We start from the raw sequence: 23,567 nt of genomic DNA, 5'->3' as shown, positions 1-23,567 counted from the left end.
TTAATTATAAATATATATATATATATACAAAAAAATATTTCAGTCACGTACTTGACATGCTTAATTGATCTCGTGGCGGTGAAGAATCAGGTTGTGGTGGTTGCGACTGATGTGGTGTACTAGATGGTGGTTGTGCTAATGAATGTGGAGCAAGTGGTTGTTTAGCAAATTTTTGCTTCTTATGTTTACCTACCATCTTCTTGATCTGCACATAAAATTAATAAAAACCAATCTCTCATTTAAAAATTGTAGTACACCAAATTGGGGGACATGAAAAACCTTACCACTAAAAACAAAAAGATAAGTTCTTTGGAGTAAAAAAATAAATTCCATTAAAAAACCATGAAACAATACATAGTGAGGAACAACAAGTTAAAGGTGGCCTCGTTAAAACCTCCCGGAGAAAACCATGTAGGACAAAACTCCGGGGTAGGAAAGAGTGCCACTCATACTTTCAACTACCAAAAGAATCAAACTCGTACATATAAAAAAAATATATAAATTGAACATGTATTAAAAAAAATGTCAATCCAAATCACTATAATCATCACTGTGAACACTATTTGACTCATCCCCTGACAATTGTTCTTCAATTGAATCATCATCAGTAAAAACTTCCTCATAATCATCAACTCCTATTGGTTCCAAACTAATCTCCTCCTCAACTATTTCAGGTTCTGCATCATCTCTACGAAGTGAAGTGCTTGGTAATTCATTCTCATCTCGACTTGTTATCACAATATCATCACCATCTTGGTCTACTCCTTCATCATAGATTGTTTCAACTTCATGAGCGGCTTCATTTTCAGGAACATCCCACACATGTCTATGTCGAATCTTCTGAATTACTTTCCAACTAGAACCCAATTTAGGGTCGTCAAGATAAAATATTTGTTGGGCTTGTTTAGCAAGCACATACGGATCATCTTTATACCATACATTGGTTGTATTCACTGAAGTGAGATGATAATCACGACGAATCCGGTGAATCTTTTTCTTCCTAAAAAATCTTGGTTGAGTATTAAACCACTCACATTTGAAAAGTATAACATGATACCCATCTTGAAAACCTATCTTCACAACATTCACCAATCTACCATAAAAGTTAGATTGTTGATCACCATGTGTCCCAGGTACCATAACCCCACTGTTCTGAGTTGTGCGTGTTTCTTCTATATGCTTTACTTGCCACCGAACTCCATTTACAACACACCCTGTATACATACCAACTCTTTTATCTGGACCATATGCTAATGCATATAATTCGTTAGTTGCATCCCCCAATCCCTGTTTGCTCAATGTTTTGACACGAGTCTTTAACCATTGCGGAAACAATTTCCTTTGTCTCTGTTCCAAGTTATCTGGGCTTTCTATTTCTAACAGTTGGCGAAACTCACTGTAGAATGACATTCAATTTAAAATTCTTAGTTAATAAATTGAAACCAAAGATTAAAACAAGCACATTAAACATGGATCGACTTACACACTTTTTGAAAGGTTCAACTTCATCACAATTGTTGAGGATATACCAATAAGCTGATTCCATTTCCAACTCTGACCATTGAACCATTTTGTAGCCACCACACGGGCGTGCATTATGCATGAAAACTGATAGCTTCGCATTGGTTTCACCATCATTATTTCGCTCATGATGAGAGGAAAAAATTTCACCATTACGGAGATACATTGAACAGAAAGTTAATGATTCGTTTGCAATGTATCCCTCAACAATGGATCCTTCAGGCCGAGCTCTATTACGTACATAACCTTTCAATTTCCCTAGCATTCTGTATCCCACATAATAATATATTATGTAGACAATACAAAATAATTCAAGATAAAGTTAATAAAATAGCACAAAAAAGAAGCAATACCTCTCTATCGGGTACATCCATCGATATGCTACTGGGCCAGCAAGTTTTGCCTCACGTGGTAAATGGATAGCTAAATGAACCATAACATCGAAGAAAGCAGGTGGAAATATTTTCTCAAGTTTGCATAGTATGAACACAATATCAACCTCCAACCTATCCAAATCTTCAACTTTTAATGTCTTTGCACAAATTTGTTGGAAGAAGTTCGACAATTCCATAAGAGGTGCACACACCTCTTTTGGCAAGTACGGACGAATCCCAACAGGTAGAAGTTGTTGAAGCAAAACATGACAATCATGACTCTTCAAACCAGATATTTTCCCATCTTCTTTAACATTCTTTGATATGTTGGCTGCATACCCATCTGGAAATTTTACAGATTTCAAAAATTCACAAAATGATTGACGTTGATGTGGTAACAACGTGTAGATTGCTGGGTACTTCTTAACTAAGTTAGTTTCATCTCTATGTAAGTGCAAAGCTCTTCGTATATTCATGTCTATCATATCCAAACGTGCATTGATCGTGTCTTTTGTCTTTCCTTCTATGCTCAATAGTGTCCCAACAATGTTGTCACATATATTTTTCTCAATGTGCATTACATCCAAATTATGTCTTATTTTCAACTTAGACCAATACTCCAATTCAAAGAAAATACTCTTTTTTGTCCAATTTAATTCCATGGGCATTCGTTTCCTCTTTCTATCATAATTATCAGGGTGCTTACCAGGCTTACAAGGTCTGAGATGATTGAATTGAAGTAATATCTCATCACCAGAGAATACCCTCGGTTGATCACGCATCTCATACTTTCCATCAAAGTCACAACTTTTACGCCACGGATGATTCTTTCTCAAATAACGACGATGCCCCATGTAACAAATTTTATTTCTCAACTTGGTATGTGATGTGTCCTCAAGACACACGGGACATGCCAAGTAACCTTTAGTGCTCCATCCAGATAAATTGCCATAAGCAGGAAAATCGTTAATTGTCCATATCACAGTTGCCCGCATCTTAAATCCAGAATCAGTAAACTTGTCATAAGTTGGAACACCCTCCCACAACTCCTTAAGTTCATCTATTAATGGGCGCAAATACACATCAATATCCTTTCCTGGTGCTTTTGGGCCTGGAATAAGCAAAGTCATGATTGAGTATTGTTGTTTCATACACATCCAAGGTGGAAGATTATATGGAACAACCACCACCGGCCACATGCTATAACTTGTGCTCATACTTCCAAATGGGTTGAACCCGTCTGTTGCAAGGCCTAACCTTATATTTCTAGGCTCCTGAGCAAACTCAGGGTACATACGATCGAACTCCTTCCATGCAATACTATCAGCTGGATGCCTCATAACACCATACTCATCAACTCGTTTATCAAAGTGCCACCTCATTTGACTAGCTGTATGCTTTGACATGAACATTCTTTGTAATCTTGGCTTCAGAGGAAAATAACGCAATACTTTTTGTGGAACTTTCTTTCTTTTTTCATTAGTACTTGATTTATATCTTGGCTCATCACACTCAGGACATTTATCCTTCCCAACATTCTCTTTATAAAACAAAGCACAATCATTCACACAAGCATCAATATTTTCATACCCTAGACCCAAATTTTTCAACATCTTATTCGTAGCATAATAAGTGGTTGGAAAATTATGTGGCTTAGGACAAGCCCAATTTAGTATCTCTAACAATATATCAAATGATTTGTTAGTCCAATGATTTTCAACTTTGGCCTGCATTAACCTTACCATAACAGTCAAAACTGAAAGCCCATTAGTACCTGGAAAAAGTTCTCGTTCGGCCTCAACCATTAACATCTCATACTTTTTAGCCGCAACCCTATGCACATTAGTTCCATCATCTTCCCTATCACCTACATTTTCATTCCCTCCAAAAGTATCACATTCTCCCTGCAAATCTTGATTCATGTCTCGAGGAAATGCATCATTTAAGATATCATAAGTAACATCATTGGGTCCAAGTGCCTCTACACCATTTGGAAGAGTTGCATCTTGTCTAGGTAACCCAAATTTTTCCCCATGGTATATCCATGTGTGATAAACAGCAGACATCCCATACTCCCACAAATGTGCATGGACAGTTTGAAGAGCTTTCCATTGCGTATTCAAACATTTCTTGCAAGGACACCTCGTCTCATTTTTTTCATTCACTTGCTGAATTGCAACTCCCATAAATGATGCAATACCATCCATATATTCCTTACTCAACCTATTTTTCATCTTAATCCATTGTCTATCCATGTGAACGTCCTGTAACGTAATTTAGGTGACGTCATATTCTTTCCGAAACTGAAATGTCTCCTTATAACATATAAAGGATTGTATATCTATGCTATTTTAAATATTATGCCTGGTTAGTTAATTATCGTATTATTCATGTATTACTTCTGTTTTCTGTACACTTATAAAAGATATGGAAAAATTTGTGTTTGACATATTTTATCAAAGATATGCAAATGTATCATTCACGTATTATGTGCGTATTGTCGTATTTTCCAAACAGTGGCCCAAGGTTTTGTTTCATTTCTTTTACCTTTCTTTACTCATTTTTAGCTTCCAATTTGTATATTGCATTTGTGTTGTGTTAAATAAGTGTTCTTTACGTACTCAAATTAGAACTTGTAGTAAGCCGACAGTTTATCGTGAGATCGACCCCGTACTTACAAAATTTATGCCCCAACAGATTTGTGCACTTGCCGGTACTTTTAATTGGATGATTAGCATATTAATTTGTGTCAATTATTAATGCAACAGTGGGAGGGGGTGACTTTAAATAAAATATTTAGATTATGAAATTTAGATACGGTGGCAATGCTTGTAATTTGCGAGATTTGTTAATTTCGGTTTAGTAATTTGAGATTCATGAATTGATTATTGACATTTTATTAAATACGTAAATTTTGGTTTTGTGTGCTATATTATTAAACTATATAATGATCTTAAAATAAAGCTCTATTATTTTAATAGGGTCATTCTTTTTCTTCCTCAAAACTTTTGGAATTTTTATTCTGATACCTTTGAAATTACCTCAAGTCGTTTTAGCTGTATAATCTCAAAGTGTCTTTCTTGCATTTGGTTTTTACTTTGGGTAAATAACCGTAACCCTTGAAAAAATGTGGCTTCCAATGAACTACCAGCATCTAAATCCTATTCTCGAAGTAGTGAATTTATTCTATTACCAAATATACATTCACAACATATATATATATATATATATATATATATATACATCATCATAAAAATCATATACAATCATACAAATCTAGCAAAAGTTGGAAATTTCTATAACACATAAAACCGTAACCACAAATAAACCACACCAAAAAAAAAACTGCATAAATTAAGAGAGTACCTCTTAACCAAGCAACTCAACTTCGAACCTACAGCAAAATTAAGACAAAGAAAAAAAAATTATATCGATGCTTAATAATAAAATAAAATTCATAGAATTAATAAAGCAATATTAGTCATATATACCAAAGGCAAAACTTAGTGAGTTTGGAGAGACATGTTGCTCTAAAATTCACGCTCGTCATTCTTAAAATACATAAACTATTTTGAGACATGTTGCTTTACAAGGCCTCACTGGCTTGGTTTGAAATAGGGGTGGGCATCTCATCCGAATTATCCGCATACCGACCGTACCGTACCGACGGTTTGGTTTGGTTTGGTTTGGTTAAATAATTATTTTTTAATTTTAATTATTCCAATCCGATCCGTACCGAAATGTTTGGTTTGGTTAACGGAAACAAAATTCCTAACCCGATGGAAACCCGTACCGATCCGATATTTATACTTATTTTATTATTTGAATACAAAACAAGAAACCAAAGGTAAATACAATCAGCATTTTGTATCACTGCTTTATCACCACTGTATCACTTCTTTGTCACTATTTTATCACTGCTTTATCACCACTGTATCACTTCTTTATCACCATTGTATCACTTACCTGGTACTGTAGCACTGTTTGGTTAGAGGAATTTGTGAACTTCCTATATTTTCTAGTTTCGACCTTTGTCCCGTTTTTTACCTGTAACTTTCCAACTGTTGATCCAAATTTTATGTTCTTTATATGGTTGGATTCAGCATGAAAAACTACAGAACCCAACATGGAACAAATGCCAAAAGCATTTACATAAATGTAGAAAAAGTTTGGAAGTATCTAAAGAAAGAAAAAGTGAGTTTTATAAAAGGATTTTTTTGTAGAAATGTCACATGAACTTATACTTTAGTTTTAGTTTGTCACCTTAAAGACCTCTCCTCCCTCTGTTTGTTTCTCACCCACAACCTCACCATCCCATCCTCACCCACAGCCCCAGCCCCACCCTCCCATTCTATTTGATGACTGCCTGCCAAGTACATAAGCGAATTATCCGCGTACCGACCGTACCGTACCGACGGTTTGGTTTGGTTTGGTTAAATAATTATTTTTTAATTTTAATTATTCCGATCCGATCCGTACCGAAACGTTTGGTTTGGTTAACGGTTAACAATATCCCTTATTCGACGAAAAGGAGATGAGAAGTTGCAGAGGGACCTGCAACTTTTCTTTCTTTTTTGGTACAGAACGTGGCAAATACAATGATTAAAGCTATATGAATTGGAACATATGTTGACTATTCAAATGTGCACAAGGAATCTTAGTATTTAAATATTGTAAGGAATGAATCATTTAGCTTTAATCTTTAGTTTCAATTGCAAAAAGCTATATGTAATATCACTCATGTCTTTTTGTTTAATTTAATTAATTTGTGTTTCAATTGCAAAAACCTTCGGTTCATCTACTAGTCCTATGTCAAACGTAATTTGTGGGTTATTTTATGGATGATGATGTTGAGAAGAAGAAAAAAAGAGTGGGGCCTCCTACCTCAAATTATTGGGATTGTGCTAGAGTCTTGATCAAGTTATTGAAGTTATACTACGAAGCCACTTTGATTAATGAGTTACAAAAAGGAGTCAAGGATTTTTTAATCCACATGTACAAAATTGAGACTGGTAAGTAATTTTAATTTTTTATATTTCTTTTGGTTTTCAATTACATTCATATGACATATGTTTATTTTCTCATTTTCATAATTTGTTTAATGATGTAGAGGTATATTCTAATTCTCAAATGAAAGAGAAAGTGGTTGCTAGTCCATCTTGACTACATATTAAATGGTATAGTGATGAATAACCTTCCTTAATCTCAAATAACATGCCCATGTACTTGATATTTATTCTTTAACTTTGTTTTTCTTTGGCTACAGTACACAAATCAGATTTGGATTGAAGATTACTAGGCCTCTATGCTGCAATTTTTGGTTCTTTGAAGTGTTTAAACTAATTTCTTATTATTTTGTAACGTTATTTGCTATTTTATTATGTAGTTTCAATGTTCGTTTGTAACTTTAAAATTAAGTTATTTGATTTTGTATTTTATAAGGATAATTTGGTGTATATGTTTAAGTGAGAGAAAAGTAGAATCGTCTGTTTAGAAAAACTTCTTTGGTTTGAAAGAAAGAAAGAAAACTACTCAATCTTAAAGAAAGAAAAGTTATTGCATGATTAAAGACAAAGTTACATTAAAAACATTTCTTTGTCATGAGCTTTCAACTTTCAAGAGAGAAAGTTGCGTACATGGGCTTTCAACTTTCAAGTGCTTTCAACTTTCAAGAAAGAAAGTGGCATTGAGCTTTCAACTTTTATGAAAGAAAGTTAAGTTGTCGACAAAATTTTCTTTGACATTAAAAATATTCTTTTGGGGTGATAATACTAAAGGTAGGAAAAGCAAATATTCTTTCACATTAATGCTTTAATTAGTAATTAAGTATGAGGTTCTGCGTGTTGTTTTTGGGATGGGAAAGATTAAACAGCTTGTTGTTGTACTATTGTGATTTACCTTTTGGCTTGTTTTATGAAATATCAGTTACCAAAAAAAAGCTACGATTTGTAATTGTGTTTTCTTGGTCAAATCCAGCCGCCGTGCCTTATTTGACCCACGAGTGTAAATATACGGGTCCTTGCAATATAGAAAGAACAATTAATTTGCACTAGATTTTGGTGCTGCAATCCTAAAAACATCCTCCCTCACCACAAATCGTAGCTTTCAGCTGCTTATTTTTAAATTATTTTTATTTTATTACAATATGTGCCCTTTGTAATTCTTTTGGCTTTTGTTCAAAGTTCAAACACCCTCCTTTTTTTCTTCAAGTATATAAAGGGCACAGCCACTTTTTTGGTACCAAGAAAAAACCAAACCCCAAAACTGAAAACTCAATCCACATGGAGATGGAATCTGCTAGTTTCTTCCAATTTTCTAGTGCCTCAGATTTCTCACCAAGTCTTCTTTTGTGTCTTGAATTTATTTACATTTACATATATGTTTGTTTAGTAGTTATGCTTATGCTGTTGGAATTTCCTTGTTAATTAGAGAATTTGAAATAGCCTCTACTCTTATTTCAAAGTTTCAAGATACTGTTATTATCACTGGTAGTCTGGTACACAAATGCATCATTGGATTATGACCAAAAAAAAATTTATTATTGGATACCCATGCTCACTTTTCTTCTTTCCAAGTTGTATTTGTTACCTTTTTTCTGTTTGTCAGACTTTACTCCTGCCTCAGTTTTGAGCTAGTTTGATATTGAAAAAAACTGCTTTTGATGTGCTGCAAGAATAATGAAAAAAATCAGTTAGGCATTTGATAAACTATATTTGAAGAGAATTGTGAGCAATTGGTAAACTTTTATACATAATAATGAGTATATAGAATGACAAAAAAAGCCACGAGATATAAAAAAGCCATGCTATCTTAGAAACCCCACATCCCTCCTAAGATCAAGACTTTTCTCTATTTCCCTCTTGTTTGTTTTCTCTCTTCTTCTTCGTCCTCTTTCTTTCCCTTCTCTGTTCTCTTTGTTTTGGATAGTGGGTAGAGATAGTTTCCTTTTCTTTCTTTTAATTTTTTTTGCTGGGCTAAGAAAAAAAAAGCAAAATACCTTGTGGAGGGATTGCGAGATGAATGTGTGGTCGGCGTCGCTAAAGGCAAAAGGTGGAGAGACCTTTCTACTAACCAAGACTGCAGGTACATTATAGTATAATAAGTTGAAGGTAGAAAAATTGAAAGAACAAAAAAATTCTTGGAACCATAATTGTGGACAGAACAGAGAAAATTGATAGGAAAATAAAAAATTTCTGTTAAAAAAAACACCTTCAAACTCTTTTTTTTTTTTTGGAAGTGAGAGAAGCAACAGAGAATCGAGGAAAACAAACTCATTTTACCGGGATGCACAATTTTGCACGCTTGGGATTGAATTTTCGTTTGGCCTCAGAGACAGAGGGAGGAGATGCCTAACGTTGGGTTGTGTGGATCGATGAGATTTGGGGTTGAGCTTAAGAGAGAGAGATCGGCAGATTTGAATAGGTGGTATAATGTCGGGTATTTTGCTGGGTTGTAAGAAAGAGAAGGTGGATTGTAGTGGGTGGGTAGGAGAAGGGACCTTGAAAAGAGATTTGAGTTTCAACTTGCAGGGCATCCATTCCCTAAATTCACCATATGTGCCTAGATGTGCAAATCGAGCAGCTCATGCAGCAGCTTCGATTGGTTTGAGAGCTATGGAACTGAAAAGTTGGGTCACCAGAAAAGATGCTTCTTCTTTGAAGATATGGGAATTGGCCTTGTCTTCTTAAAATTTTGTTCTGCATGCCTTATATATTTTTATTCCTTCATGTCTAACCAATACATGATAATAAAAGTAATCTGGGAGAAAGTAACGATATTATTGTTTTCCTTTGACTTAAAATCTTTAAATTCATAATTGTATAGCCTTTTTTAATTTTAAAGTCTTCTAGCTGAACTCACTATAATGTAAAAGTTTCTTTACCATGAACCCCACAAAACCATCTGTACATATGAGTACTCAGTTTTTCTTGTTTGACTGGAAAGTGCTGAGCTTATAATGATGGTATGTATATTATGATTTTGGGTGAAACAGGAAGATGATGGAGGGACAGAGCAAAAAGAGGGGAGCCACGGCCTTAATCAAAATCTCCCTGCCAGCCCCACTCAACAGCTTACCTTTCCACCCTTGAAGCTTTTTCCACAACTTTTCTTTTAGGGAGGTAACTCTGACCTCTAAAAACACCTTCTTCCATACCTTTTTAATAATACAACTGACATAAGCGAGGGGGACCATTTAAGCTACAAATATATAACTCCAAAAATGTCAAGTTAATATTATGAAGGACAAGTGCGATAAAAAGGAAAATTTTCTCTCTCACTTTATTTCTTGATGGTTGTGCTTATACTTGTGTTACTTTCTTTTTTCATAATAAAATTAACAATGAACTTAAAAGAGAACCACGCCAATAAACAACAATACAATTTTAAAAAAATAAAAAATTCTAAATAATGAAGTGGTGCAATGATTTATTCAAAGAAAAGATCCACATTGCTACAATATCCGTAACCCGTTTGATTTTTTGCTACATGCATGTTAGCATGTATGTGTCCTATTTAATTTTAATTAAATTAATTTGATGAAATGATGATGCATAGACCTAGGTAGGGTAAGGGATAAATGATACATAGACCTATTTGATGGGATAAAAGATGAGACAATGTCATTGTTTTTTCTTTCCTAATCATTAAACCCCATTTTCTTTTTTGTCAAAGTGAATATTAAACACTATTTCCTTTTTTGCCAAAATGAATTAATATATCTTCATCAAAGGCTTTTGGAATAAATTAATATCTCTTCACCCAAAGGGTTATGATCGTGTACTCACCCGTGGGCAAGTGACCTGTTGGATGAGGACTTGATTGGGATTCCCAGATCCCGTTTGATTTGTTCTAAGGTCTCTTAGGTGTTTGTTCCTGGGGCTTTGTCCCTTCTGTATATCAAAAAAAAAAAAAAAAAAAAAAAAAGAATGAAGCTAAAATTGATAGAAATGGCGTTGGTTTGTGGTTCAGCTCTTTTTGTCGTATAAGGATGTAGAATGGAATCTAATATGAGAATGGGAGTATAGAATTTTTTATTTTATTTTTTTATTTGGTGCTAAGGAGGGGTAAAGCCCAAAAACAGAAACAACAATTATGAAGTAATTAAACTATGGGGAAAACTTTTGAGATGGAAGGTAAAGGGGAAAAAATAATGAAGTATGTTCCCCGTTAAGGGGACCTAATGCAATTCATTAATTATTATTTTATAATCAACTCCACTCTTTTTTTTCTTTTGTTGAAAAGATTGGGAAAAGCCAAGAGGAAAAAACGGAACACAGATCAGCTGGGGCTCAGCAGCCCCCAGCAAATCATCATTAAAACAAGGTGGTGATAATGCTGAGCACAAATATCGCTAATAGAGCAAAAATCACCAACAAAAAACAAAAAACCCTCCCAATTAAAAAAGATCATCAACACCATGGCTGCTTCTGGTTCTCCCTGTGGAGCCTGCAGGTTCTTGAGAAGAAAATGTGCGAGAGGGTGTATTTTTGCGCCTTATTTCTGCCATGAACGGGGAGCTATCGATTTTTCTGCCATCCATAAGGTTTTTGGCGCAAGCAATATGTCGAGGCTTTTAGTTAACCTTCCGTTGAGCGATCGATGCCAGGCCGCAGTGACGATGTCATATGAAGCTCATGCCAGGCTTGAAGATCCCATATATGGCTGTGTTTCACATATTTTTGCTCTCCAACAGCAGGTTAATCATTTAGAACCCTTTGTATGTTCAGATTGGGTTTTTGTTCAGATTGTATGTTGAAGTAACTGATGAGTATATGCTTTTGGTTTAAACTTTTCAGGTGGTCAACTTACAAGCACAGTTAGCTTTCCTCATGGATCAAGCAGCTCAAAGCTTTGTCAATGGCTCTGCTGTAGCAAACCCTAATGAGAAATTTTATGGGAAACTTCCTTCTCACACAGATCTAGAGGAAGCTCAAAGTTGGTTTCATGAGTTAGAAAATTCATCCAACTCCATGCCACAATTCAATTCAACCCACATCAATAATCCTGGAACTACATCATACTACGAGAATGGAATTATGAATTCAAATAACTCTGTTAATGGGAGTTATGAAAATTCAGTGAATATCCCAAAAGAAAATGTCTTATATGGCAGCTTCGAAGAGGGCACTTCTCATTCCATGTCTTCTTTTGGCATGCAAACAAATTGCAACAGGCAATGGGGTTTTCAGGATGCTGATGAGCTTCAATCAATGGTTTTCAGCTACATTCACCAGCATTCATGAGGTGACTGCCCATCGATGAGTATATTGGTGCAAGCATTCTATATATCATCAGTTATTCAGTTTGAAATTTCAGGATGCGCTTTATAGTTAAGCTGGGGATTATATTGAACCCTAGAAATGTTAATACAAGTGGAAACCCTACCTATAGATGCTCTACGCCAGTCTTTGTCACACTGACATCTTGATTTCCAAAGGCCACCCAATTGTTAGTATATAGTAATAGTAATATTATTACTTATTTGTGATCTGAAATAATAATTTAAACAAAAAGGGGTGGATTGATTATTATTTTCATCTTTCTTTTATCACAGCCTCTACTTCCCTCGAGTTCTTGGGCATGAAGGCGTCGGGTACGTACTCTCACTCTGTAATGTACTCTCACTCTGTCACAACGGAGTTTAGGGAGATTGGGTTTCAGCTTCTCCACCTAGCTATAGACTGGAAAGCAGCTGTGTTGTAGGGTAGAGGTTTTTTCGTTTTTTCTTTTTTTGGTGGCCTCCTTGGCCATCTTGTTCTGTGTTCGTTCTTTCTTCTTTGAATGATAATGTTTCTTTTCAAAAAAAAAATGTATTATGTATATCTATTTAATTATCTGGATCTGGATGGAAGAGTAATGGAACTTTAAATTGCGCATGCGGCATGCCTAGTGTGGTAGAGAGCATCGGGGAGGAAGGAGGAGATATAGAAGGAGACATGGTTATATATATATATATATTTAAGCTAGTGTAATTTTTTATGTTAGTACTAGAAGAATAATAGTTTCATTTCTCTGAGTCTCTGACAGGACTGGATAGATCTCATGATATCCTGATTGAGCTATCTTTCTTTGTTTATTGGACTTAATGTAGACCTAGATTTTTGACCTAGCAGTTTGCTTTGTGAATACCCCTTCATATATAAACCTAGTTTGTTGCATTTCAAAAATTAACTATCTTGTGAGGTGCAATTATATTCTATTGTTTAATTTGATCTGATCACCTACTGGACTAACTAGCTAGACTAGAGAAAATTCTCTCTCTCTCTCTCTCTCTCTCTCTCTCTCCAATAGAATTGCTTAAACAATGAGATCAAATAGGAATTTAACGGTCGAAGATTTAATAGGTGCAACTAGCTGCACCTAGCTAGCACAATTCTCTACTCACACTGAATGTGCCATCTCCAGCTGATAAATTCCTTGTTTTCTATCTTTATTTTCCTTTTCCTTCTGAAAACTATCTAAGCAAAATGGATGTGGAAGAAGTTAATAATGACTGCAATATTGTCTCATATTTTGGAGTATAATATTATAATTAGGATGAGGGAGAGGTACCTCAAATTTAGAAATGCCCCTGATCCCAATGGAATCTAAAAGTCTTTCTTTTCTTGTGTATATATGTCATTGGTACTTGATGAAAGCTAGGAAACCTATATACTCTGGTCTTGACTATCTCCTTTTTCAAAATCTTGTCTTTCCCAAATTTTGTTCCATGATTTCTTGAAAAACATGCATATATATATATATCTATATATTATTCTCTATTTGTAAGGGAAAAGCTAGCATCTTTCCAGTTGTAAGGGAAAAGCTAGCACTTGAATCTTTCCAGTGTAGTAGAATGTGCTTTCAACATCTTGATATGCTCTTTCTAGTTGTCTCCAAATCAAGATTAGTTAGTCTGAAAAATGAATCAAACCTTGAGATTCATCTTACTTTTAGCTCAAATTTCAACTAGAATATATGGTTCTCTCTCTCTCTCTCTACTTGTTAGTAGCAATATGTTTTGCACTGTTGAAACCCTAACTATCTTGTGAAAGGATTTCATTTTCGTTTTCTAATACGCCCGTTATATATATATATATATATATATATATATATATATATATATATATATATATATATATATCAATTTTGTTATATTAATACCTATAGAAATGTTGATCAAATTAACAAAGTAAGAAATGTGATTGCATGAGATTAACCTATGAATTGTGACGTGTATATATATATATATATAAAACTCAATTTCTTTCTTATTCACAAGGCTTTGCATCATGTTTTGCAATTGCATCACGGGTCATATTTTTTTTTCATTTGCTTTTCACTCTTCATAGGTGCCAAGAAGAATAAGGATGTAGATGACACATATTTGTTTTTTTGGACTAAAGTAATACGTACGTACCCACAGACATTCCCTCCGCTTGCTTTTTATTAGTTCTTTTCTTCTCTCAATTTTTTTATGTTGAAATTTTAGGGGTTATTTATCGTATAGAGTATGAATTAAGTATTTGCAATTGAGGTTTATCAATTAGGGATTTGAAATCGGGGCTTATCGGTTTATGAGTTGCAATTTATTTTCATTTTGTTGAATTATCAAATGGGGATTTGAAATTGATTTTAGTATTCTTGCTTGTATGAATTATCAATTAGTGATTTTGATAAATTAATTGGTTGTTGATATGTTGATTGCAGATGTGACAAAAGCTTAGTTTCCTGGTACACATATAAGAATGGCCATCAACTTGAACAATTCAGTTACCATCCCTCAATTCTAACTCCAGGGATATCATCTTCAAGACCAGTCTCATATCCCTGCAAGTGAATTTTTTCCAACTTATTGCAGTAGTGTTGTGTGTAGGTTAATTAGCATGTGTATACAGGCTAATTTGAGTTTGTATTTGGAAATATGATGATAATTTCAATTATGTATTTAAATATGGGAAAACTTATGTATATATTTAATGTAATATTACATTCATATTTGGTTTTTTTATACCATATTTATTTCTTGTTCCCAAATGCCCACAAAACCTTAATTTTTTTAGTGTTGTCATATGACGTCTATTTTTAATACATACACATATGAAACAGTAAAATAATTTTTAATAATACAGACAAAATATGTAATACATATTTTTCACCAAAAATAACTATTTAAAAATGAAACTAAAAACTACCAAACTTTGTATTAGAGCGACGACCAATATGGTCGCAAAGTTGTATAGTATGAACATGCTATTGGCGACGGATGAGTTTTCTATTAGCGACGATGGACTGTGGTTGGAATTGATAATCGGCGACGATTTGGATTTTCTCGTCGCAAAATATTCAAATTAACCGCCAAATATGGGGGCACTCAGACGACGCATTAGCGACAACTATTTTCAAAATTTGCGACAAAATGAATTGGTCGTATGACAACATACATGACCAAATGTCAATTTCGTGGGTAAACATATTCTACCACGCACTTTCACCGACGACCCAGGGCGACAAAGTAGTTTGGTCATGCATGGCCCATGGTGACCAAAATAGAACCATTGGCGACGAAAGGTGTTTGTCGCCAATTGTATTTTTTCTTGTAGTGAACTAAGTATGCCAAAGATCTACTACATAAAGCCGGCATGAGTTCATGTAGGGCCTGTGCAACACCTCGTAAGCCACACACTCAAGTGTTACAGACTGATGGTGAGCCCTTGGCAGATCCTACTATGTTTCGCAGTTTAGTAGGTGCTCTACAGTATCTAACATTTACAAGACTTGATCTAGCCTATGCTGTGAATCATGTGTGTCAATATATGAATAATCCTACTGAGGTTCACTATTTTTTGGTGAAGCGTATTCTCATATATGTACAGGGTACATTGGAGTATGGAATCAGTTTTACAAAAGGTCCTTGGCAGCTTAATGCATACAGTGATGCAGACTGGGCAGGGGATATTAACACTAGAAGGTCTACAACCGGATGTGTAGTATTCTTGGGTAGTAATCCCATCTCCTGGCAGTCCAAGAAGCAAGGTTCTGTATCTAGGAGTTCAACAGAGGCAGAATACAGGGCCCTAGCAAACAGAGCTGCTGACTTGGCATGGATTCGACAAGTTCTCTTGGATTTGAAGATGTTTCTGCCTGATGCTCCTATTATGTACTGTGACAACCTATCAACTCTGGCTTTAAGTTCAAACCCAGTATACCATTCTCGTATTAAGCATTTGGATATTGACTTTCACTTTGTGAGAGAGAAGGTACAAAGAAAGGATCTTATTGTGCAGTATATACCTACTGAAGAACAGATAGCAAATGTATTTACAAAGGGGTTACACAGTCCCATTTTCTTACAACACTGTCTTCATCTTAGATTGAGGAGTTCAGCTGGGTAGGTAAAATGTTAACCATGAGTTTGTTAGTTCATCATGTGCAGCTCACGTGCTCTCTGTTAAGTCTGTTAGTGAGAGTAGCTGTAGTTGTTAAGTCTATTAGCGTGATATTAGGAGATAAGCATTTGTATTAAAGCTGTGTATTACTATTCAATTCATTAGAATCTGAAATACAGAAATACAAAGCTATATTCTTTCTTACATTCTCTCTCTTAAATCTCATTCTCTTCTTCTTGTTAACACATACTAGCCAACATTTCCCTTATGCAGAATAAAAACATCACTATCGAGATTTGTAGTACATTGGTTGAGAGCATCACGCTACGCCCTATCCTCTCTCCCTAGCCTCCCTTGTAGCCAAAGAAAACAAAAAATGAAAGTGAAAACGGCACTTGTTCGACCTAATTAATGCGATACAACCTTATGTTTTGGGACATATATCTCTAACTTACCCTTAAACTAAACATTTCTTACAATGAGACTTCACCCCCAATGCTACTTGAGTTAAAACTCATGGGGTGCTATATATATAAGTACTTGTGAGATGCTGCACTCAACATTTCAACCTTCCAAGTTATACAAAATTAATGAACTTTAAATTAGAGAGCACGGTCATGGACAGAAGTATCATCATCTGTGCCCTTATTATTATGAGTATTGTGATGTCTATTACTTTAGCGCCTACTGCTGTGCAAGCCAATTCCTCTACCACTAGGGCTACTCCCTCTCCTCCCCTTACATCTCCCTCTGAAAATCTATCTTCAACAAGAATTGTCAATTTTACCTGCTTATCAATATGCGACGCAGAATGCGAAGAGAAATACCCATGTGGTGTTCCCCGTCCATGATTACGAGTTCTGTTTCGAGTTGTGTGAAATCGAATGCAGTTACTACAAATATTTAGCATCAGACGTTATCTATGACTGCACTTCTGATTGTACAGAAGCCTTGAAGAAAAATCTCCAATCTGGTAAACATTTTTATATTTCATGCACATATGCATCTATATATTTTTGGTGCTTTTAAATTCAGGTCCAGAATATATACCTGTTGCTAGACTTAACCTGACCATATGTTCTTATCGATTTAGAGCTATTAGCTTTTATTCTGTATGTAAATAGTGGAAACATTGATTAAAAGTTTCCGAGTTCCTACTCTAAATGCCTGTATTTCACCTATAATTCAAGTACATAAAATTTATACAACATGTTACCTGACTAGGAGTTCATAAAAAGTACGTGTTCCTATTTGCAATTTTCTATCTGCTTTTTATGGCCATTTTTAATGATGCAGATGCAACTCATGTGGATCGCACTTTGAAGACTTGCTACAAATACGGCAAGAAGACTTAAGGCTCGTTTGTGAGTGATTCAGGATTGGCAAATATTCATTTCTCCATATTATTTTAAGTGTTTTGATGAATAAGCACATTGCTTCTCCTCATAATCACTTAAAATCACTAAAAATGATTATATATATATGAAGAAGCACCTCTCATGTGATTCTCCCCAAAAGTGATTAGAATTACTCCCAAACGAGTCCTTAAATATGATGATTACATAGTGTATCACTATTAGAGCAAACAGTGATTGCTTTACTTCCTACAGTTTTTTCTTTTGGTTTCCCCCTTAAGGAAAAACCTTGCTAATAGTGTTAAAACTACGAAAATATTGTAACATATTGTTTGGGCCTTGAAGTTTTGTATTTATGATTTAGGCTTGATATTTGGTGTTGGACTGTTAATGAGAAATCAATAAGGGACGACCCATAGATTTTGGCCCAGTGCGATGAGAGGTTTCTTTTCTTGCTTTAATCACCAACTTGATTTAAGGCTTTCGACCAAAAAAACAAACTTTATTTAAGGCATCCACCATACTTACAACAAACAATTTTAATTTTAATTTGTATTTCTAAAGAAAGACTAATTCCTATTAAAAAAAAAATTAAGCACTTTTTTTAATGTACAGATAACAGTTTGCGTTGATAATGCTTGTCTAATATGAATTTCTCTAATATACTACATTTCATTATGTTAGACCATCTCCAACCATGTTGGGGCTAAACTCAAATTTTCACCTTCCAAAATACAACTATTCATGTATTTTTAGGACTCAAAATTTTTTTTCCTCCAACCTTGCAGACTCATAATTTGAGTCCGCAACTTTATTAAATTGTTTAAGAATGATTAACCCTTAAATTTTTTTTCTTGTTAATTTTTCTTGATATTATTTTTGTTTTAATACTCGTGATTTAATTTTCTAAACATTTTAACCTAAAAAAATTAAAATTCCAAAACATAATAGAATTTCACTTTAAAATAAAAACAAGTACAACATATTTTTATAGCTGTTGGAATATTAAAAAAAAAGAAAAAGCATAACATATTTGTTGAAAAAGTAGCCGTTGGCTATTAATAAAGGAAAAGGAAATCAGATTTTCCCACTTGTCAGCGAGCCCAGCATGCATTGCCCATCACGTGGGCTTCCAGCAAAAATAAAAAAATTAAATTAAAGTAGATTTGGGGCCCACAAATTTATCAGTCCAGGCGGAAATCAGTCTGGAATTCCAGTCCAGTTTTGAGTTTTCTCAAATTTTCACCCTCCCAAATACATGGGTTGGAGAAGATTTTTGGAGGCTAAACTCAAAATTTGAGTTTCCACCCAATGGGTTGGAGATGGTCTTATGGCCAAAAAACAAACACACCCTTTCTATTGGTTGAAAAGGCACCTCTTGTATGAATAAATAAATCACCTCTTAAGCAAGTAGTCTCGGGTTCGAGCCCTTGTGGATGCAGAAAACTTTCTTCGGAGAGGTCCCTGCATATGCGCCCGACAGTATCTCGGAGGATTAGGCTTGGGCCATGCCTGAGGATACCTTGGTAAACCAAAAATAAAATAAAATAAAATAAAATAAATCACTTTCAGAGTTCAAATCTATTTCTTCTAAGATTTTACTATTTATGTATTATTTAAGGGTTTTTTTTATTACAACACGTTCTTGAAGTTTATGAAATTATCAAGTTGCGCCTTAATTTTAGTTTTAATTTTTTGTCACTAATGGTTCTTGAAGTTAACCTCGTACTCAAAAGTAATACATGCGGTCAAGCTCATCCAACATTGTATTCCCCATTTAATCTCTGTATTAGAGAAAAAAAAAAATGAGTGTTGCTATTTCTACCTCCTTGTCATATTTCCCCACCCACTTTATCTTCAAAATTTTAAAGACAAATTTACCCGTTTATAAAATGATTTCTAAGGTCACACAACCCACTTATTCTAGACTTAAGTTCCTTAGCTAATTTGTTCACACCTTGACACTAACTTAACTCTAAGTTAACACTGTTAAGTCAAAATAAAAGTAAAATTACAACAGGCTCTAAGTTAACACCTCGACACTCTAGCCGATCTCCTTGGAAACAACAGGCTCAAAGATCATATCAAGCGAAAAAATTCAAACTTTGATAGGCAGAGAAGCTGCAGAGAAGTGGGTTTGTTAGAGAATGAAAAAGAGAAAGAGAGAGAAAGCGCCAAGGAAAATTACAAACCCATCATTGGTGGGTTGATGAGATACTCGAGAAACTTCAAATTTCTGGGAAAATCTACTTCCCCTTCTTCTTCGTCGTCTTCAAGTAAGTTTTCGAGTAATTCGAATGTGGTTGTTCCCAGGAAATTTTTAGTGGATGAAATGCTTTGTATTAGAAACCGTCTCGGCGAATTTCCATGCTGAATGACCAAAATAACTCTTAAAAGAGAATGAACGTGAGTCAAATGGACGGATTAATGGATGAAATGTGAGAATTTTGACGGTTGCGGAAACATTGATAATAAAATTTAATTCGAGCCCTTAATTCACTAAAAAAGAAGGTCAATGGGTAAATTGATAATTATGTACAAGTTCATAGGGCAATTCAACAGTTTATCCAAAAAAAAATGTCATAATGGGTGTTTTAGTTTTAGGTGTACATCTAATTATTTCTTTATGTTAAATTATTAATTAAAGTTTCTATTGTTAAAAATTAAAAAGAAATATAATATAATATGGCATGGTATGCTATCGCCAATCAGTCAATGTACTATCACTGTCCATTGCCTATTAATGTCACTGACGCTTGCTGAACTAAACTGGTTTAGATTTCCAATATGACAGTAATACGATTTGGAGAGGTGACGTATAATCCGCATCTGATAGAAAATGGAAACCTGCTGTGTTTTTGCTCTCTCTCTCTCTCTACCTGCGTCCCCCAGGTCATTTCCTCGGTGGCAGTAAAAAAGAAAAGTAAATGAAGGAGTATCAGTTTAACTCTGTCTTTTTCCCTGTTGAAGCCAGAATGAGAAAATCTCCATGGTTTACGTTTTCTGTTTCTTTCACTCCTCCACCACCACACCCGTCTTTCATGGGGGTCTTCTTAAAACCATAGATTTTTTTTTTGAAGAAAAAAGTTGGCTTTTGCACAAAATTAAGACCTGATATTTGATTTTATGTGCAATGTAAAATAGTGATGATGTGACATATAAGTTCCATTTGTTATATACTTGTTTTGTGCAACTTGTGAATAATAAAAGGCGGGATATACATATACGCTGTTTTTTCTTGTTACCAGAGTTAGAAAGGAGGGATTTTTCGCAAACAAATTGCCATGGTGCCATGGTGATTCGAACATAAAATCACTGATCTTCAAGTCAAGACTAATTCTCCTCCACTTGGCTAGGCATCATATACATATATACTGTTGCTCGCATTCCAATTTAAACCTTTTGGATTCCCAAATAAAAAAGATATGTAAACATGGAGCGGAGGGCAACAGTAAAAAAATGGTGTCAGTTTCATGTAAAACAGTGCAGCTAGGGTTTGGTTTTTAGCTAGACTTTATTGGTTATAATTGTACTTGGTTGCGGGTCCTTTTTCTGATCCTGAGATCTCAGTGAGTGCAGTGCATTAGAAAAAGGTCACCTATATGGTTGGTTCTAATTGTACTCCGAGTTAAGGCCAGGAAATACTCAAAGTCTCAGCATACATCATCATCATCTGCTCAACAAAAATGTATGCTAATGCTCAGCATTCAGTACGGATACAAGATAAAATCCTGCAAAATCAGAAACTTATCAGACTGTTGCTTGAATGTATCTGTAAATATACCACATGAAGAATCTTAAACAAGGTCAAGCCTCAGAAGATTTCTTCAACACTAAAAACCCAGGTCACAAACATGAAAATATTCTTGGAAAACTTGAAATCTTAATACTTTATATATTGGCTACAAAATCCACCAAAGCCATTTGCTTGCTTACATTGTCATGCACATCCAAGTTCCGACCCATGCATGACTTAGAACCCAAAAAAGAAAAAAAAAAACCCAAAATAGAAAGTTAACTAAAGAACAGTTAGAACACATAATTTCCATTATGGGCTTGTTTTACCAATATCACTCACTCCAACTCCCAGCTTCAAATCAAGCTCCACATTTTCTTTCATCTCCATAACTTGGCTTCTAAGATGGGTTGGAGCCTCACTAAACAAATGAGCCACACAAGTCACCACTGAACATTTTCTCTTGCTCTTCAAACCCTTCATATTATTTTTACCACTACTCACTCTCTTTGCATCTGAAGAAGAAGATGATGAGCAAGGTGAGGAGAGCGGAAACACTGATGGGATTTCAAAGTTGGTCCGAGCCTTTGCACCTCTCAGCCTCCTCGCCGCCGCGTCGTACGCACGCGCCGCCTCCTCCGCCGTGTCGAACGTTCCCAGCCAGTGCCGGCACCGTCCGATTCGGTCTCTTATCTCCGCCGACCACCTTCCCCATGGACGCTTCCTCACTCCCCTGTAGTTCTTTTGCACCGAAAGGTTTCCGATACCCTTTATGTTGTCGGCATCCTTTTTGGAAGTTTCGGCTGAACCGATACGCTCCGAAAAGTAACTGAATTCCGAAATTTGTGTCTTTTCGCCGTTAGTTGGGACGTTACAAGTCTTTTCGCTTCCATAGAGGACATGTTGGCCGACCACGGCGGCGATTCCGTCAAGAACCGGAGGAGTTTCGGTTTTGGACTCCGATTCTTTACCACTGACACCACAAATCGGGATTTCAGCCGAAACATTGGTATGACATGGTGGGTTGAAGATGTTAAGCTGGTTTGGGAACGAAACAGGAGAAACCGAGAAGTGGGTTTCGCTAAGAAGAGACTCGTAAAGAGAATTCGCCTCGGACAGAAACCGAAACGTTTCGGGTGCTTGAAACGTTAACGGGTTATGACAGAACGGAACGGTGGCCATTGCCTTACTGTTCATAGTTGTGGTGAACGGAGAAAACGTTAGAGTCATTAAAGGAGGTTTTGTGAGCCCAAAACCCACAGCTTAAGAATTTATATATACAAAATAAAATAATAAATAAACCATTTTTAATATTTAAAAAACCCAGATTTTATTAAGATATTGCTGTCAAGTTCGATGAGACCGTAATCCCTCAGATTTACGTCATTGTCTATGCTTGGCAGGACGGGGATACACCTTTTAAAATGTCGATAGTACCACTACCATACTGATATTGGACTTGTGTGGTCAAGGGGCTGGCTGAGTAATTTAAGTTCCTTATAAAATGTGTTGAGTCATCATGGAAATGTAGAATTACGGAGTAGCCTCTATTGCTTGGTCCGCAAATTACTCCATTAAATAATTCGCTCAGGTACTTGTTTTGTTTTATTTACATAAACAAAGATTTGAAAAAAATGAAGTGTAAACTTCATACATGTTGCCCCAATATTTTGCAAGAAGGAACTACTTTTGCTTATGCACAAGGAGGTGAAACACTTCCTTATTTCCGTTGCATTGTTTTCTTTATCTATTTCTTTTCTTATGTAAGTAGTTTACATTACGAGAAACAGCAAAGGCAAATAATGTAATTATGTAATGGATACAAAGATGTCTATTTGTTAATGAACATCTAACTATGTCCACAAAACTAGATTATATGTATTTGTTCTCAGTCACAAAAAATAGTCCAAAACCAGTTGATAAAAAATGATTTAGCTCAAAATCAATGGCAAACTCAGGAATTTTTGGGCTAAAGACTAAAGTACAAAACCAGCACTGGGCTAAAGCCCAGTTGAGCCCCTTCATAGGTTCGCTCTTGCTCAAAACTTTATATATTTAGAAGTGAAGTTCATGTATCTAGTATGTGGTTGAATTGATGATGAATTATATTACATCACAGAGATTTGTGTGGTTGAATTGTTGTTGACTTGTGGATAAATAGTCTCACTTTAATACTATGTTAAAGTTAAAATCATTCTAACTAAAAATATAG

The 23,567-nt window shown here is 35.1% G+C and overlaps 3 protein-coding genes and 1 long non-coding RNA gene across 5 annotated transcripts; 1 reads left to right on the top strand and 3 right to left on the bottom strand.

Moving 5' to 3' along the window:
- Window positions 1–525: 525 nt before the first annotated feature.
- Window positions 526–4,150, bottom strand: LOC148295561 (uncharacterized). The gene is made up of 3 exons (XM_088250519.1): window positions 1,875–4,150; window positions 1,488–1,787; window positions 526–1,396 (listed from the first exon to the last, which is right to left on the bottom strand). Exons 1-3 carry the CDS (start codon window positions 4,148–4,150, stop codon window positions 526–528), a joined length of 3,447 nt encoding a protein of 1,148 aa, XP_088106645.1.
- A 1,015-nt stretch (window positions 4,151–5,165) lies between these two features.
- LOC148295560 (uncharacterized) lies at window positions 5,166–9,716 on the bottom strand. 2 transcript variants are annotated; one of them, XR_015834793.1, is made up of 4 exons: window positions 9,176–9,716; window positions 8,893–8,972; window positions 8,484–8,561; window positions 5,166–5,289 (listed from the first exon to the last, which is right to left on the bottom strand). It is a non-coding gene; the product is annotated as an uncharacterized LOC148295560 (long non-coding RNA). The 2 variants fall into 2 exon arrangements; XR_015834792.1 differs by lacking the exon at window positions 5,166–5,289 and having other exon boundaries at window positions 8,395–8,561.
- Window positions 9,717–11,313: 1,597 nt separating this feature from the next.
- LOC148295559 (LOB domain-containing protein 29-like) lies at window positions 11,314–12,139 on the top strand. The gene is made up of 2 exons (XM_088249748.1): window positions 11,314–11,592; window positions 11,693–12,139. The coding sequence occupies exons 1-2, from the start codon at window positions 11,314–11,316 to the stop codon at window positions 12,137–12,139; spliced, it is 726 nt and encodes a 241-aa protein (XP_088105874.1).
- A 9,484-nt stretch (window positions 12,140–21,623) lies between these two features.
- On the bottom strand, window positions 21,624–22,561 carry LOC110751623 (Integrase-type DNA-binding superfamily protein). Its single transcript, XM_021952121.2, has one exon. The coding sequence runs from the start codon at window positions 22,550–22,552 to the stop codon at window positions 21,668–21,670; it is 885 nt and encodes a 294-aa protein (XP_021807813.2). The 5' UTR covers window positions 22,553–22,561; the 3' UTR covers window positions 21,624–21,667.
- Window positions 22,562–23,567: the final 1,006 nt, after the last annotated feature.

This window comes from Prunus avium, chromosome 3, assembly GCF_965620075.1.
Source record: "Prunus avium chromosome 3, drPruAviu1.hap1.1, whole genome shotgun sequence".
In the NCBI taxonomy this organism is placed as follows: Eukaryota; Viridiplantae; Streptophyta; class Magnoliopsida; order Rosales; family Rosaceae; genus Prunus; species Prunus avium.
Note: the sequence above shows the minus strand (reverse complement) of the source record. Positions and strands in the feature narration are given on the sequence as shown.